This window comes from Ammospiza nelsoni, chromosome 19 (genome assembly GCF_027579445.1).
Source record: "Ammospiza nelsoni isolate bAmmNel1 chromosome 19, bAmmNel1.pri, whole genome shotgun sequence".
Taxonomy (NCBI): domain Eukaryota; kingdom Metazoa; phylum Chordata; class Aves; order Passeriformes; family Passerellidae; genus Ammospiza; species Ammospiza nelsoni.
In genome coordinates, this window is record NC_080651.1 from 7843150 (window position 1) to 7861085 (window position 17936).

General features: G+C 42.3%; 1 protein-coding gene across 3 annotated transcripts in view; it reads right to left on the reverse strand.

Moving 5' to 3' along the window:
* Positions 1 to 17936, reverse strand: part of UNK (unk zinc finger) — a 45098-nt gene that overhangs the window by 23985 nt on the left and 3177 nt on the right. For all 3 annotated transcript variants that reach the window (XM_059485867.1, XM_059485868.1, XM_059485866.1), the window contains exons 2-4: positions 2264 to 2473; positions 652 to 828; positions 80 to 210 (exon numbers count right to left, since the gene is read on the reverse strand). In XM_059485867.1, the coding sequence (XP_059341850.1) occupies positions 80 to 210; positions 652 to 828; positions 2264 to 2473 (518 nt within the window). The remainder of the gene's footprint in view (positions 1 to 79; positions 211 to 651; positions 829 to 2263; positions 2474 to 17936) is intronic.

A 17936-nucleotide genomic window follows, 5' to 3' on the forward strand; every position in this document is an offset into this window, starting at 1 on the left:
TATTTACAACAGAAAAGGTTAGGACAGGAGCAGGCACTCCACAGAGATCAAACTTTCCCAACCCCACAGTGACACTCACCTTGCCACCTTGGTTCCTCACTGAGTATTTTCTCTATCATGGCATGGCTGGCAGCGACTGCAGACTGACCCTCAATGCCTCCTTCAGATGTTGTCTGACCATTCTGTAAAGCTTCCATTGCTTGAAGCTCTCTTCAGGGACAGAGTTAAATGAACAAACAGACTGAGCAGAGGAAGAGTCAGACAAATGTGTGTAAAAACTGACATACTGGAGCATTTGCTAAGTGGGTGCATTTCAGCCATGCATGTTTTGTCAGAACATCTTTAGCTGAACAGCAACTGCAACAAAAATAAGTCTTCATACCCTGGGAATTCCAGATGCACTGTTTTGACCCCCTCCATCACATTCCAAAGTGTGATCCTTTCCTCCATTTTGAGAACCCTCCCTTGAGGTTTTTTATATTTGCCTTATTAGGAAGGGATATCTCGCCAACACTTGGCAAGATATTAGGATTACTGTCCTTCAATCATCTCCCTTTTCACTTGGGGTACATAAATTACCTTTTCCATCATCTCCTTGTCCATTTGGGCACAGAAATGACCCTTTTCCCAGGAGCCCCAGGCTCTACTGACCTGATGTCATAGACGGGCGAGCGCAGGTCGTGGGGCCCGTGAGCAAAGGCGCAGTGCACTCCGTTCTTGGTGCAGTTCCCCTTGGAGTCTGTCTCATGGATGCAGATTCCAGTTTTGTAGTAGCGCAGGTGATACCTCCTCTCTGTGTCTCCAGTAGTTCTATGCAAGAAGGGACACCTGAGGAAGGAAGGAGGGGAGGAACAGACAAGGTTTAGTCACACAGGTGAGGGATTCAACGATCAGAAGACATTTCGTAGAGAGAAGATGCTGCAGCTGACACCACCTTAGCTAAATCTGCCCCTTCTCTTATGCTGAGAACCCCCAAACATGTCACTACAAAAGTTATAAGAGTTTCCCTCCCTAAAAGAAAACTGGATTATTAATCCAGCAGCACCTTATTATTCAGGACGAGTGGCTGCCAGGGATCTGGAAAAGAGCAAGGATGTAGGAGAAGGAAGGACAATTACAAAACTACCATTTGTTTTGTTTCCCCTTTTAGGCAGAAAAACAATCTACACTGAGAAGTAAAACAGAAATATAACAAGATGGAATGGGGAAAGTTCAGATATAACGGCATCAAGGTAAAAATACAAATGAGCAAAGGTTCCTAGATGACAATGGCTTTCATTCACTGAGTCTGAGCCATGTATGATCCAGTGATCTGGAAGCCAAAGCCCACAAACATCCCATTTCCAGTTCCTTCCAGATCTCTTCTAGCAAGGAAGCAAGTGTTGAAACAAGCCTCAGGCCTGAGGGACTATTCCATTCTGTTGTAGTCACAAAAACTTTACTTAATCAAGTCAAAAAATTAAAACAAAAAATGTTTTGCCAATAAATAGCATTTTTGTATGTTTATACTGGCATCACAAAAGGGAACTGAAATTCCATCTTTTTACAGCATGTCTCTATAAAACACTCTCCATATTTGACCACAGTTTGGCTACACTATTTATCCCACATCTGTCACATGGCTAAAGTTATATTACTGGGTTAACCCCTTAATTGCTGGGGTCTGCCACACACACAGCAGAAAGATTTGTGGGTTTGCCCCAGTTAAACCTACTGCAGTCATGGGGAGAGAACACCCAAAAAACCCAAACTCCTCCTCATGCTGCCCTTTCTGTGTACCTCTCAGTTCTCTACTGACTTCTTAAAATTTCAGAAAGACAAAATAAACTGATATGAGTTAAAAAGCTGAGACAGATAACTCAGGAGGCAGACGGGAGGACAAAGTTTTTCCCAGATTGAAGAAAGAGGAGGAACTAAGTTACCCTGCTAGTGAGCAGGAGCTGGGAGTCAGAGACTTAGAGAACAGAGTGTTTCCAAACTCGTTTGTCTCATTGAGCTGTTGCTGAAGATGCTGAAGCTCATGAGCACAGTGAGTTCCCAAGAGCTCAATTCCCATCCAAGTCACCCTCAGCACTGTCTCTGCAGCAGGCCCGGAGCACACGAGCTGCTATTCCAGATTTTACATCTGCTCTCATGTTACGTATGCGACAAAGCTGCTTTACTGCTGACTTGCCTCATCTCTGCAAGAACCGGCTGGAATCATCACCTGGCCCGATCCCAAAAGCCTAATGCCTGAAAAGCAGGGGGTGCAGCCTCTACTCACTCATCTCCTTCGGGGCAGATGCCCGTGGTCTCGTCATACTTGGTGCAGTAGATGTCGGGGCTGTAGTTGAAGGTGCCGTCGCGGCGGCGGATGGACCTGCGCCGGCGCTGGTTGACAAAGTGCCAGTGGAAGCAGGTGTAGGGCCGGTGCTGGGTGCACTTGTGCTGCACGAAGAGCGGGCACTGCTCCGTGCGGAACTCCTTCAGGTACCTGCAGGAACCGGGATGTCAGCCCCAGGGTGAGACCCAGCCACCCACAGAGAGGTGTCTGCTGTCCTTCCCACACCCTCCCCGCTCCCCTGCCAGGAGCTGCCCCTGTTTGCCGTGGCGAGATATCCATTACACACAGGGATGGAACAAGAGCTGGAATCGCTTTCTGTCCGGATCGTTTTGAAGAGGCTTTTCGTGAGCTTAGGAAACATTTGTGAGAAAACACAACTCCTAAGTACCTTTCTATCCCTTTCTAAATCTGTGACCTATCTGGGCAAAAAGGGGTTTCCTTCCTACATGTTCAGTTAAAAAAAAAAAAAAAAAAAAAAACCCAGAAAAAACCCCCCAAATAGAACACACTTCTTTGAGCCACATTTAAAGCCTCAAGTTACTGAGAAATATTTTTAAAATTTTTAAAAGAAAGATTTTTAAAAGACTCATGCCTTATCATCCTGCTTTAGACCTGCTTTGTCAGAACATGGTCAAATTTTTTAAAATTTTTTAAAGAAAGATTTTTAAAAGACTTTCATGCCTTATCCTCCTGCTTTAGCCCTGCTTTGTCAGTACGTGGTCAAATTTTTTAAAATTTTTTAAAGAAAGATTTTTAAAAGACTTTCAAGCCTTATCCTCCTGCTTTTGCCCTGCTTTGTCAGTACATGGTCAAGATTTTTAAATTTTTTAAAAGACTCTTTCATGCCTTATCCTCCTGCTTTAGCCCTGCTTTGTCAGTACACGGTCAATTACAAAATAAAAATTAACCAATTTCTCTCTTGCAGTCATATTAATTCAGATCTCAGTCTTACAAAGTGGGATAACTATCCTCAAACTCCCACATGTTTATGTTGCTTTAATTTTAATATGTAATTCCCTGAAAGTACATGGCTTCTTTTATCCTGAGAACTAAAGAAGTCACAAGCTTTTATTTGTGACACTAATAACAGTCTCTAAACCCAGATTGTAGAGGATTACAAAATGGTTTAGATCAACATAATGATCTGACTGTGATCTGTGTGTAGGTGCTTACAAAATCCACGCTGCTGAAACCCACGGGCTGCCCTGTATTTACAGGGAACATCCAAACAGCTCCAGCAGCTCAGACCTGAATCCCACCAAGTTCGGTCTCAGAGGCACATCCAGGAACAAGGCAGAAAACCTGGAGCATTCTGGTCTCTTATGTTATGAGGTCAGTGTAAACAGTGAGGACCAAGATTTGTAGGTCAAAAAAAAAAAAAAATACAACTATTCTGCTGGAAGCAACAGGGTGATATAACAGCAGATTCGGACTCATTTTAAACTGCGTATGTACTCCAAGGCAACAAAAAGGAGTGTAGGAATTCATTCCCATGTCAGACAGTCTTTATCTCCTGTTTCTAAATAAAAGGAAAGACGCCTGATGCCCAAAGACGTATTTACAGATAATATCACAGCACTAGGCTCGTTCTGAAAGCAACATCTGTAAATAAAGCCTCCTTTCCTCTTTACCCCAGCTGAGGAGAAAGCCTCAGGAAAATGCACAGATTCAACCAAAGTGGTTTTATTTGTTTGCTATGAAGAGACAGTATCAGTGGCAAGAGCTTTCCTACATTGGATTTTGCAAGCATGAAAGGATAAAAGCTCTTTCTCTTCTTCAACCTCTAAATACGTGAGATTTGCAGGTTCCACTGCCTGGGATCTGTGAACGCCCGGGGCTGGAAGGCTCCACAGCCACTGTAAGCCCTTTTCTAGCCATCTGTCACCTGCAATCCAGAGTGGCTGGAATGGTATCTGCACTGGGGCCCAAGGCTTAACACAGAACAACCAGAGCCAGCTGCAGAACCAGGTCTGCTTGGCACAGGTGAGGGCCAACATCATCACTTTGCTCCTTTTCCCGTTTGAAAATCCAGCTCTGTTCAAACAGAGATCCCTACTTCAGCCACACCAGCAATTAATCTGGAAACTGAAAGCTGTGGTAAATTCCTCCATTCTCAAAAAGCTTTCTAAATTGTTGGAACCAGTACTTGTAGAAGGTGGAATTCCACAGATTATTTTATCTTATCAGTGCACTAGGAAGACTTGGAACAAAAGTGACTGTAACATTTTGGTTAGAAAGTGAATTAAGTAACCTTCAGCAGAACGATGCTGCTCACAGATGATACAATCACTACCCAGTCGTTTTCACTCACACACCTCCACATACACCTTAGAGACACGAGATTTGTGTTACTCCCATTGTACACATGGACAGACGACAACACAGCTGGCTAGGAGCCCCAGGCAGTATCACACAGCAACCAGAATCTCAGACACAAACCAAGAGCATTTTAACTCCTCCATCCTCACCTGGTGCTGGGCTTAAGTCCAAGAACAGCATCCTGAACCTCCTCAGAGCACTGGAAACTAAGGGGAGATACCAGGCTTACCCAACCTGGTATGGAGCCCAGCACTCCACACTTGTGATAGGCCCAAATAAAACAATTAAAAATCTCAGAGTTTAACAGCTCCACAATCAGCTGAGCTGAAGCTGCTTCCCTTCAGCAGGGAAGTTTAAAAACGTACACACTGACTAGGGATTTCAGTCTCTAGTGTCTCAATTGTTGCTGAAGAGTATTTGAAAATTAATTGCATTTCATGATTGGCTAAACTCCCTGGAGAAACATTTATTGTAATGTTAATGAGAGATAATTACATAAGTAAATGGTTCACCTGAAAAGTGTTTAACACTTAACTTGCTTCATCAGAAAGTCGTTCTTTAATGGTCTCTATTAAATAAATGATGTCTCACTCCTAATTTCAAAGCAAGTCCTGCAAACAGGTACCACAGAGCATTAACTGTGCACCGTCACCTCTGCAGCACACTCAAGTGAGGCAAGGAGAGCTGTCACATTAACTCAGTCATTTCAAGCCTTTCAATCACTGCTTTGGGTTTTTCTTTTTTCCAAGCCACTACAACGTTTTAAATCACCCTCCTCCACAATAGCCTGAATGGTAAATTGCCTTACAGCCCTTTATTTTCTTGATCCATGAAGTGAGTTTTGGCTCCTCTGGGAGAACACAGACCACTCAACCAGCCACTTAGTATTAAAATATATAAAAGGCCTCTAAACCACGTGTGTTTTGGGAACACAGAGAGGATACAGAGCCTGCACCACCACAATGTGATGTCTCACAAATCAAAAAGCCATTAATATTTCAGGAGCCTCTTTGCAAAGGCTCTAAACATAACACAGAGAACACTGTCATGACAGATCCTTCTGGTGTCAATGGCCTCCGTAATTTTTTTTTTCCAGAACAGCTGAAAAAGGGAATTTCAGAACAACCCTCAAAGCTGAAAACATGTTGATAACTGGTACACATTTCATAGCATGTTAGCTAAACTGTGTCTGTACAGGAACAGGAAATCCAGCAACGATAACTTGCATTTCTCAACTCCTCTCAGGAAACCCTACAGCCCTCACTTGAGGGGCAGAAGAATTATTACCCCTATTTCATACTGGAGCTACTTCTATACTTTATACTTCCATATTTCTTTTCCTAAAAAAAAAAAAAAAAAAAAAAAAAGTAAGTATATGTATGGGTATGTCATACCCATGTAATTTTTAAGAAGTGGAAAGCACATAGCACTGTCTTCTGATACAACATTAACATCAACAGCAACACCCAGATTCCTGGAGGAAATGTTACCATTTATGAGCCCTAGTAAACAAAGATGAATGCAATTCTAAACAAATAGGACAAGACTGATCAGAACAAAGCAGATCAAAGTCCCCAGGCTGAGCTGAACTTGCTGTCAAACAGGACGGACGCTGTTGGAAATGAAAGTTTTTTTCCTTAGGAAGACAAGAAGAAGTTCTTAGAGTAGTTTTAGGAACTCCTAAAGACCAACAGGAGCAGCAAAGCATTAGAAAAACCTCAATGCTACTCTGCTGAAATTCCACTTCCACTGGGATGAGGGAAAGGGCAGTGATTATTCTGCAATTATTTACACTAGACGGGAGGTGCTCACTGGCTTTAATTGCCAGTAGCAGCTCCAGGGCAGGGTAGCAAGTGTTTACCTCTGCAGCTTGGAATTGCAGGAGTTCCCCCTCTGCCCTGGAGGAATGGAGCAGGAACCTGCTCTGGGAGCTGCAGGGAAAAAGATGGGTGCTGTGGGGGAAGAAGAAAAAAATTCAAACCTAGAAAAAAGAAGGGAAAAAAACCCCAAAGCTAAGAAGAATTTTTAACCTAGAACTTTCATTTTTATCCTCCACAATTGCAGCTGTGTCCTGGTCCCCTCCTTGTCTCCTAGTGCAGAGATCTCCTGCTTTTCTGCAGATTTTCTGGTTGACACTGGTGTGCTCAAGCAGCTCAGTATGAGAGCATTCCTGCATTGCATCCATCCTGCTTCCAGGGCTGCAGCTTCCTGTCAAACTTGACCCAAGTCACACATGCAGTGCAGTGAGCTCAGTTCGGGAAAATGTGCTGGTAGTGCACAGCTGAGCTCCAAATTCCTCATAAAAGCCTTAACCCATAAAAGCTCCCAGAAATCACTGGAAGATGCACACTGATGCCAAGAGAGCCTCTGCTTTCTCACAGAGGGATCAGAACAACCAGGGAGAGAAACAATGCCAAGTAGCAAGGAAATGAAAATATTAAAACCAACTCTTCAAAACTCTTGTGGCTTCTGTGATGCAAAGCCATGCTCTGCTTTACTTCCAACACCCCTCACACTGCCTGAGATCTTTATGGAGGTCCCAAGATGAGCGCCTCTCCCTTGCAGCCCTTCTTGCTCTTCCAGGTCCAACCCCCTTTCTGCCAAAATTCCTCCTGGGCCCAAAGAGAGGCTCACAAACAGCACCTGAACCTTCTGCAGAGAGGAAACCATGAGATAATATAACATTATAGTCTGGCTAATGCAGCCTAGGACACAATCTGCAATGCAGGGCAGCAGTGAGATCTAACACCACCACCAGCTCCATTCCACACACGGCTGGGGGGGTGTTTACACCCCTGAAACTGCTCTGGCACCTGGGCAAAGGCTCTGCTGAGAGGCTGTGGCAGCACTGCTGGGCTGTGTCACACCACTGGAAACCAGGAGCAGCTTTGACAGCAGCTCCTCACTCAGGGCACGGCCACTGGTGCTGGGGCTCACTGCCAGAGCTGCTCCTGGGGCTCAGCAAACCCACCCAGAGAGGGCAGCCAGAACTGGGGCTCATTCCCTGTGTGCTCCTGGGGCACAGAAACCCACCCAGAGAGGTCAGCCAGAACTGGGGCTCACTCCAGAGCTGCTCCTGGGGCACAGAAACCCACCCAGAGAGGGCAGCCAGAACTGGGCTGGTCCCAAAGTCCAGCCTGCTGTGGGCACTTCACTTTGTTATTTGCATTAATATTAGAAATTACCAGTTCAGGGCTGTATAGAGATTCTCAGAACTTGTCCAGAAGAGCTCTCAGAGGCAAATCTAACAAGAAATCTATGAATGAATTTTTAGGTTGTGTGTTTTGGCTTGGGTTTTGGTTTAGGGCTTTTGTTTTCCCCCGGTTTTTTCTTCAAACCAAATCTTCAACACTCCTGATAAGATTTCAGATATCAGGGAGAAAATGCTCTTCTGCCATTATCACTTATTTTAGTCATGTGTGCCTTCTCTCAAAGTATTAGACTGGCAAAAATCCCATTTCACTGGCACAAAAATACATGGCAATGCTGGGGACATTTGTTGGCATTTTTCTATGTGTCATGTCCTGCTGTTTCAGACAGGACTCCATGAAGCCATGGACCTCTCTGTAAAATCTCAGGTGGTCCCAGTTCATCTCCTTCCTAAAAATGCAGTCTGAGAGGTCACTGCCCTCAGCTGCTCATCACCTTTCCTCCTCTAGGAGCTCTGAGTGGCACTGATCTGTCCAGAGAGCAGGATGGAGAAAATTTGCGTAATTCAGGTTAAAAAAAAAAAAAAAAACCAAACAAAAAAAACAAACAAACAAAAAAAAAAAACCAACAAAAAAAAAAACCACCAAAAAAACCCCAACCAAACCAAACACTCCTATATATACATATATATATATATATATATCCCAGCAGCTTCACTTAAAAATTTAAATTAGTGGTTTGAGCTAACACAGATAAAATTATCTGAAGAAACCAGGGTGTGCTTATCCAACAGACTGTCTGTTCAGTAGACAGCATGGCAAAACCCAGGAGAAAATATCTAACTATAGATATTGATATTTCTAATTCAATAATGCTTATCTTTTGGGATTATTTTCAAAACTGCTATTTTCTTCTTAAGCTCAGAGAGCCACCCCAACACAAGAGGAAAAGAGCTGTCCATATTAAATCAGCTCTCTAAATTCATTTCACCCTCATAAAATTTTATTGCAAAAGATGATATCAGACACACTTTAAGTAAGAAACCCATGACTCAATTATTTTCTTTTACTGAACTGTGGTATTCCAATTGAAATGAGTCAGTGGTGCATGACAGAATCTACTTATTCCAACAGGATACTCAATAAAAATCCTACTAATACACCTTTCATTTAACATATTACAGATAGAGAACACCCATGAAATGCAGCTCTGACATTGCTCAGGAGGTTTTGCTCTTGGGGCAAGGGAGATGCTTCAGAATAAGTGAGATAAAAACATGGAGTTAAAGAATAGGATTGTTAAAAGTAATTTGGAGAGTTTTATACCAGCACTCACACAATGTCTTAGGAAATGTTGGCATTTCAATGCAAACCTACCCAACAAGGAACAGAACCTTCAACTCTCAAGATTTCTTGGAATTTGGGAGGAAAGATGTGAAACAATCTGAGTTCATGGCAGTTGTAGTTCCTTGCTCCTAGGGGTGGCACAAGTCAAGCAAAGCCCTGAACCAGCAGCTGCAGACCTCCAGCAGCCTGGCTTACAGCTCTGCAATGTTCAGTGTCCTTCTAGTAAGAGCAGAAGTTAAGACAAGTCTGTTTCAATAAATATTTTTTACTGAGTGGCAGATGTAATTTAATATTGAAACAGAGCCTCACATGAGTCACTGTTGAATATGAAACAATAACAAACACTTTTAGCAGCAATCTTCAAAGTTTCAATCATAATTTCAGGAAAAATTCTCAACAAGTTCTACCAGGAATCTGTGTCAAGGCATGGTTTGGGTTGAAAGAGACTTTAAAGATCATCTATGCCCAACCTCTTGCATGGGCAGGGATGCTCACCCACTAGATGAGGTCTGTCAGCTACTGTGGCTCAACAATATTGGATATTTCCCCTTTTTCCACATTTAATTGTATTTAGAAAAATAACATCATAGACCTGACCAAGCCCTCACACCTCACAGACCAAACTTTTTGCATACCCCATGCACCACCTGGCACAAAAGGCAAACATCTCTCTCAGGACATCTCCAGAACCATCAGTCCATCTACCTCTCCACACCCTCAGCAGCCAGGTGCAGCTCTGTAAACCTTGAAAGGATTAGAAAGCATTTAAACCTCAAAGAAAAATATATGGATCACTTTATAAAAACAAAAGGCTGACTGTGAATGTGGGGAAGGAGAAAAGGATGAGGAAAAAGTTTCAGTAAGCTCAGATCTGTCAAGAAGATAGACTTCACATGCCTCAGTGTTTTCTTTATCACCTAAATAAATTGAACCATCAACTGGAAAAAGGTCACACACAGACAGCAGTGTGTGATTTTAAAGCTGTTAGATTTCCCCTCCTCCATTAGAGCCTGACAACAATGTCAGTCTAAGGGCAAATAAAGAAAGTGAGAGTTGGGGAGACTTATTACATGGAGTTGGGTTTGTTTGGTTGTGGAGGTTTTTTTGTTTTAAGATTTCTTATAACTCACTGTGTGCCTCAGTGGTCAAAATGACAACTGCTCACATCCATAACCCATTGCTGCCCCAGTTTCTGTTGTAGAAATAGGTAGGTATCATTTAACTCTTCCATTTTCTCAGCATCTCAATGACTTAGCAAGCAAAGTTGAGCTGGATGCTTCCAAATAAATGGAAATGCAGAGTGTACTGCAGAAGGTAAAACACAAACTGCCAGACTGCAGGAAACTGAGGATAACACACCAAAATGCACACAGCCACATCCAACAGCAACCTGATCCCTACTGGAGCTCCATTTCTGGATTTCAAAGTAGACCAGGGGGTGGACAAGAACACAGTGAATTTATTTCAGCTGTGATGAATGAATTCGGTATCTCCAATACTTCATAGATAACTGAGTGACTGCAAAAGTTCAGGCTAAAAATAACACGTGTTGGCAACTATCAGAAACCATCAGGATGTTTTTCAATTAGAAGGAAAAAGTCAGACAAACAGTTGTGCCTTGTCTACACTGAAAAACGAAGGGAAAACAGAGAAGTGTGGTGCAGGCCCATCATGGGAAGACAGATTTGCACCAGCTTCAGGCAAAACATTGTTCAGTTTGCAGTTCCAGCAAAAATGTCTTTGTTTGGAGAGAAATGCCCTGCTGCAGCCGAGAAGCTCATCAACATTGTCCTGATGAGGAACAAAAATCAAGGCTTTCAAGGCAGAGCTCACTTGATAAAACCCACATTTATCACGTTTGTGAGCAGCCAAGACTTGAGCTCCACCAGTCACAGCTGTGTTCCTGCCCTGGGTGTTGGGGAAGAGCTCCTTGCTCAGAGTTCCTGGGAGCTGTGCATCCCTTTGCTTGGCACTCTTTGAGTTGTGTCACTCAAAACCCAACAAATAAAGCAATTTGAGTCATTTTTTGGTGGTGTGCTGTCTTTAAAAAGCAGGCACTTGTTGCATCAGCAGACCATGAAATGTATATAACCAAGTCATACCAATCAAATCCATTTCAAACACAAGTATTTGTTTACACAGAGCTTTCACCTTTTAAATTAAAATAACCCAAGCACTGGCAAAGGCAAACACTTAATGGCATTACATTTCAGATGCATTTCCTTAAAAGCCATTTACCAAGATCCAGAATTCTGCATAAAGCCTTGAACTTACATTTACATTTCCTTGAGTTAGTTATCCTTTTTAACTCAAATTACTTGGCAATGAATATGTATTAGACATGACCTCAAAATTAACTCAATATTTAGGCAGTTCATGCAATGTTTTAAACACACAGCCCATTTTTCCAAGTTTAAATGACATATTTGCAATTTAACACCATTAGTTTATGTAAACTGTGCCTAAAGCACACTTTGCTGTTTTCAAACATGGATCACCCCAATTGAGACAACCCTCATCCCTCTCTGGGCTGGTTTTGCTCCACAAGTATTTAGTTGTCATTAATCCTTCCCTACAGCACCTGTGCAAGTGCCGAGTCCATGAAAACAGGATCATATGGAAATAATTATTTTTCAGGAACGTGGGCTGAGCCTGTTGCAGGGCAAACACTGGAGCTCCCAGCATCCACACAGCTGCACACTGCTGAGGGTCTGTACCTGCTCCAGGTGTCAGCACAATGTAGCAACATATGCTTAAATATGAGCAGTTAAATATTTTACTGCTAATTACTTCACAAAAAACATCCATCCCCAGACTTATCTATTATGGTCATTTATTCAGCTCATAGCCAGGTATATTTTCTCTGATATTAACTCATGTATTAACTTACATTATCCCATTTGTTATGGATGGGATGGATGATGCCTCTTTATCCCAGTGTTCGTGTTTGTAGCCTCAGGAAGGTGGGGTTAACACACACCAGGTTTGGCACAAGAAATTAAAGTCTGAATAACACCCTGATGTCCTCTGCTGTAAAAATTAAAGTTCCAGTTTCCAGCAAAGGTTTTTTCCCCACTGTACTTCTCTCACCACGTATTCAAGCACTAACAAAGCCTTCCCAGGGCTTACAACTGTAGAAACACCAGGGAAGGCTGGGAACAGGGCTGGGCTGTTTGAAAACTTGTGTTACTCACTCTGCTAGTTGCCTAAAACAAAACATCCCACACGCAAGAATTCATAACGGGCAATTCAGAAAAATATTATTTCCATACAAACCATTCCACAGCTCAGGCTCTCAGCTGCAGATTGTTATGAGCATTTTTAGCCAGCTAAGCCTCAACATTTTGTCTCACAAGAGGTGCTTTGGAAACAGAGCACAGCAGCCTTCCCTGTCCTGGCCCTGCCAAGACCCCATGATTTAACACACAGCTCACAGATCAGCTGCAGCCCCACACTCACAAGTTTTAAGACAGAACATGACAGAGCTGTTTAAGGGCTGTATTTACACAGGACCAAAAGCAGACAACCAAAGCTCCACATGACCTGACAGCTCTATAGTGCTCTCACCCAGCCCAATCTCCACTGGAAATTAAATAGCATCTGCTTCTTCTCAGGTTAAACACCAAGCAGATTTGCAGCAGCCTCTTTGGAAAGGCTTTCATTTGTGAACAGACATTTTCTGCTGTGAGTTTGAAACAAAGCACAGTGATTATCTAACAAGCATGAACCTGCATCCACACCCATGTGCCAGCACAGAGATAAAAGCCAACCCTTACTGGTTGATTTTGAAGAATCAATGTCAACCATTCAATCGATTTTCTTTTCTGCTCAGCACTCAAATCAGACTTCTGTGCCTGCTGTGGCCCAGTGGGCTGGATTTCAACCCTCCACACAGAGGGCACACCTCTGAATAACTGTCCTGCACACTCTGGTGTCCAAAGAAGCTCCAGTGCATGCTGACACCACCTCTCCTCCAAGGGGAAAGCAGGCAAACCCCAGGCTGTGCCACAACTTCCCACTTTGGTAATCAATGCACTGATAAATCTGGTGGCACTCTCATGATATTTTCAATGTGCAAACAATATTTTTTTTGTTGCTGTAAAGCTGCACAGATGTCCTCAGGCATCTGCTGTTTGTATTTCTGCTACGACAGTAACAGTCTAATGCCATCAATGAAAACTCATGGTCTATTGAAAACTTTAGAGCAGAAAAAAATAAATCACCTCAGAGCACACTGGGTGTGGACTGACAGCTTCTTTTTGAGCTGTGGTGACATGCTGAAGACAAAGGATAACAAATAACACTGAATTATATTTTATTTTGCATTATTTTCAGCCATTCCATTCATAGAATGGCTTGAGTTGGAAAAGACCTTCAAGATCATCCAGTTCCAATCCTCAAATTCTGGTTCTAACTTCATCCAGAATAGTTTCAAAAAACTAATTCCCTTTTCATATGGTCATGGCTGCATATTAATCAAAACAAATTTTAGGCATACAATGATAAAAAGTAATCCCACCTTAATTTCTTAGCTGCACTTAACAGTGCCATCAGTCTTAGGGAGGCAGTGTATGCTCTGCTGAAATGGATTTGCCACTTTGACCAGCAGTTAGAGGTGGTATGAGATTTCTCTTGTTTGACCACAAATTCAGTGCAAGTTTCTTCTCTACCACTGTTCTGACAACTTCATTCAATTAAATGTCTCTGACTTCTAATAAGAGATAAGAATCAGGCCAGTATTGAGCATTTCAGTGATCTGGCTCTTTTACTGCCATCACTGCACTTTAATGCTTAAAATATTTATTTCAAAATATTTCAAAACCTAGAACTTTCCTTGTTGTAACAATCACCTCCTCAACCTGAATGAATACTACAGCAGGGTGGGGGTCTGTGAGTCAGGAGCTGCACCAGAACTAAAGCAGAGAAGGAATTGTTGGTATTCATTGCAAGGGAACATTCATTCCAGCTGATATTTCAAATGTCAAGCTGGTATTAACTGCATCAAGCACTGATCAAAATACACAAGACAAGAGATTGCTGAGGAAATCATCACAAGCATCTAAATTGGCTGTCATCACTAGGAGGAGTTTGGGAAGGCACAAACCTTCAGCATCCCCCTGTGCACCCTTCTGCTGAGGCTCCTGATATTGGATGCCCTGATATAAAAGACAAACTCTGTCTCAGTAAATTAGAGGGGACAAAAGGTAGCTAAGAAATAGCACTTGCTCCAGAGCCTGCTGGCACGTGAGCACCCATTAATTTAGGACATGGGGGGGAATTGCTGGCTCTGTGCACACACAGCTTTCAGCAACAGCTCTGTACCTGATTTGCTGAACGTTACAGAAAGTTTATAGAGTACATAAATGCTTTATAAGATAGAAAGTGCTGTGATTTACTCCCTCTTATAATTCACAATTTCACCAAAATCCAGTTTAAAGTGGAAACTGATACAATATTAAAAATCAATGACAATTAGACCCCCAAAAAAAAATCTTAGCTAAAGTGATGTAGGTGACTCCCGGGCAAAGGGACCAGGTAACTTCTCACCATCTCCTTCAGCTTATTTCTGCTGCTTTCAAAAAGACTGATGAAGTTTTCAAAAGCAGAAAATTAATGGAAGGAACAAAACCTCTCCTCAGCATCCTCTGAAAGTGAACACAGCTCTTCATGTCCTGACAAGCAGGTTTCCACGAGCCTCAACACAGCAATTAAAGATATTATTGCCTCTTTATTTTGCTCCTGTCTCAGAAATTACAGCTCCTTTAGCAGGGACCACAGAAGGGCTGTGTCCCTGCCCAGGCTCAGCCCCAGCATTAACACGGTCTCAGTGACAGCTCATGCTAATTTGCCACACAATAAGTGTGATTAACTGATGTCCTGACACATTCCCTCCTGCCACGCTGTCACAGGGGCAGGGACACGCAGCAAGCAGCCAGGCAGGGATGCAGGAAGGCTCTGCAGGAAGATTTTCCTCAGGACACTGATCAGACCCTTTGGAATAAGAAGGATCAGTGTTTCAGCTGCTCCTAGAAGATAATAAAAGCTTTTTTCTGGAAGAAGAAGAGCTCCAAAGACAAAAAAAAAGCTGTAATTCCAACATAATGTTCCTTAAAATAAAGCCACATAATGTAAAAAATACGAGACAATAAACTTACAAAATGAGAAATATTGATATAATGGGGAATTCTAAGCTCTGAGGTTGTCAGGATCATAGAATAAATGGAATTGGGAAGGACCCACAGAATCAGCAAGTCCTCAATTTTATAGAACAGTTATTAACCTTAATACTGCCTCCCATGCCACAAAAAGCTATCCTATATATGCTAATGTATATAATATATATATAATGTATATAATATATCCTATATGCTAATGCAAGCAACAGATAATCATCAACATGATACTTTTTATTACATTAAAAATTAAAGAGCCATCTTCCACATTGAAACAATTCTGCACCATTGAACTCCCCTCCTCTTTCATGGAGTTTTGGATTTTTGAAACACCAAACCTTGCCAGAACAAAACTAATTCTGAGAACGTCACAGCAGTACACAAAGGCTTCTGCTTGACAAAATATTGATATGACACCTCTAGAGCAGTTACCCATATGTGAATTCCCTGTCAGACTGATATCCAGAAGTACTCAAGGAGTGGGAATGCAGCAGGAAAACCACAGGTCCAGCTCCTCTTCAACAGGAGGGAAAAATTCCTTTTTTCCACAACACATTTGGGGCACAGATTGGGCCCAAATGCCCTCACCAGCCCCTCTCTCAAGCTGGAGCCTTTCAACACTCGGCCTTTGAAGAACTATAAAATGTAAAATGTTATTTTCAGCACATGTGTTTGGTGGTGAGAGCACACTGTGAAGGCAGCTCTTCCTGTTCACACTCCAGCACTTTATATTTCCAACTTCCTGTAACTATTCACACTTCCTAATAACAGCTGGCAGTGGATGTGCATTCAGTGAAGTTCACACAGACTGAAAAAATACCAATAATAATTATGATAACCAGCTGATACTTTCCTGATAAGATGACATTTACAGGTAATGATGTAGTGGACCACTGGTAAGTCCCAGGTTTAAAAGTATTGACTCACTCTCTGCTTTATATACACTGTATATAACAGAATAATAACATAATCTATTCTACATCTTCTGTGTTTTATTACCAAGTCTGAAACCTAAAAACACCTGGCTTTCTTTTTGTTGTTTTTGTTTTCTGGGTTATTTGGGTATTTTTTAATTTGTTTAATTTTGTGTTTTGTTTTGTTTAGGTGGCTTTTTTTGTTGTTGTTTAAACAACAGGTCTAGTTTCTATAACTTGTATAAGTCCATATCAGCTTATTGATCTAAGGGTTATCACCAGTAAAACCAAAGCAGAATTAGGGCAGCAGTTTGTTATTTTAAGAGTCCTGATGGTTTAAAAAGAACACAAAAGGTTTCTAAAAACAATTTCCAAAGCCTCAACCCGTGCAGCAGGGTGTGAAGACCACCCAGCTCAAGCAGATCAAATGTACAATCTGACAGACTGTGCAGGCAAATGTTCTGGGACCTGGCAGAGCAAACAGCAACCCTGAAAAATTGTTAGCTACACATCTGGTTTTTGGTTTTCTTCCCACAGACACTCAGTCTGCACCTCTGAGATCAGACATGTCCTGTTTGCTCTGCCAGTGGTGAGACACTGTCCACTGATAAGAAGATAAGGATGACTCTGCTACGACGGATGCTCTGAGTGCGTTTTTGAGTAAGAGATCACATGTTTAATTTTGAGATAAGGCTTTAAATAAGCACACCTATGGTCTTGGTATTTTTACTTCTTCTTCACTCACATTTCCACTGCTGCCCTAATCTGAGTTCCTATTTGAGGCTGAGAAACCACCAGACAAGGCACAATGCAGACACAAAAATATCTCTGATTTCAGTAATAGCCAAAGTATTGCACCAGCTCCATTTTCATCCCTATTTACAATGTCCTTCATTTGAGTCTTCTGGTCTTTCAATGCCTAAATGGCACCAGAATGGTTGCAAGACAAAGCTTGGGTGAGCAGCAGCCAGCAGTCACTCCACCACAGCCCAGCCATGTGGATGCAGCTCCAGCATGACCTACAGGGTATAAATCCTTCAGGAATTTCCCACAGTTCCAATCCTTGTGCAAAAGGAAAGACAAGTTCTTTGCCTTTGATGCTGCAAAGGCATAATCACAAAGCTTATCTTGATGCACTGCAAAAGAGGACAGGATGTGCTCTCAGGCATCTCACCCAGATCTCAGTGAGGGCACACGGAATCCTGAAGGTCACTTCCATGGGTGCTGCTCTTGTTTGAGATGGGCACACTCAGGAGAAATGCCTTGAGTAGCAATGACTTGGGTTATGCACAACAAATCTGTGTTCCAAAGAGTTTATCACCTGAATCAGAGTATTTTCAATGCTGCTTGTGAGCCTGTGTGCTCTGAATGCTCTGGACTGAAGGGACTCTCTGTTTTTTCATTAAATGGGTTAATTTATCTCCACCTCAACGTTTGCTTTCCTGCAGAGTTATTAAACTGTCTGACTTTCAGGTGAATGCACAGTGAACAAAAGGGCTGCTCCACTTTCACTTATCTAAATTCTGCCAGATCAATAAACACCCAAGCAGTGGAAACAATCTTTACAATTCACAATTAAGGCATCAAGCCTGACTGAAACCAACCACGCAGAGGAACCAAAACAAAACTACCCCAGAGCACTCTGTGCCTACAGCTCCAGTGACTGAGAGCTCACTTTCAGTTTCTTCCAACTCAAGTCTACCCACATGAG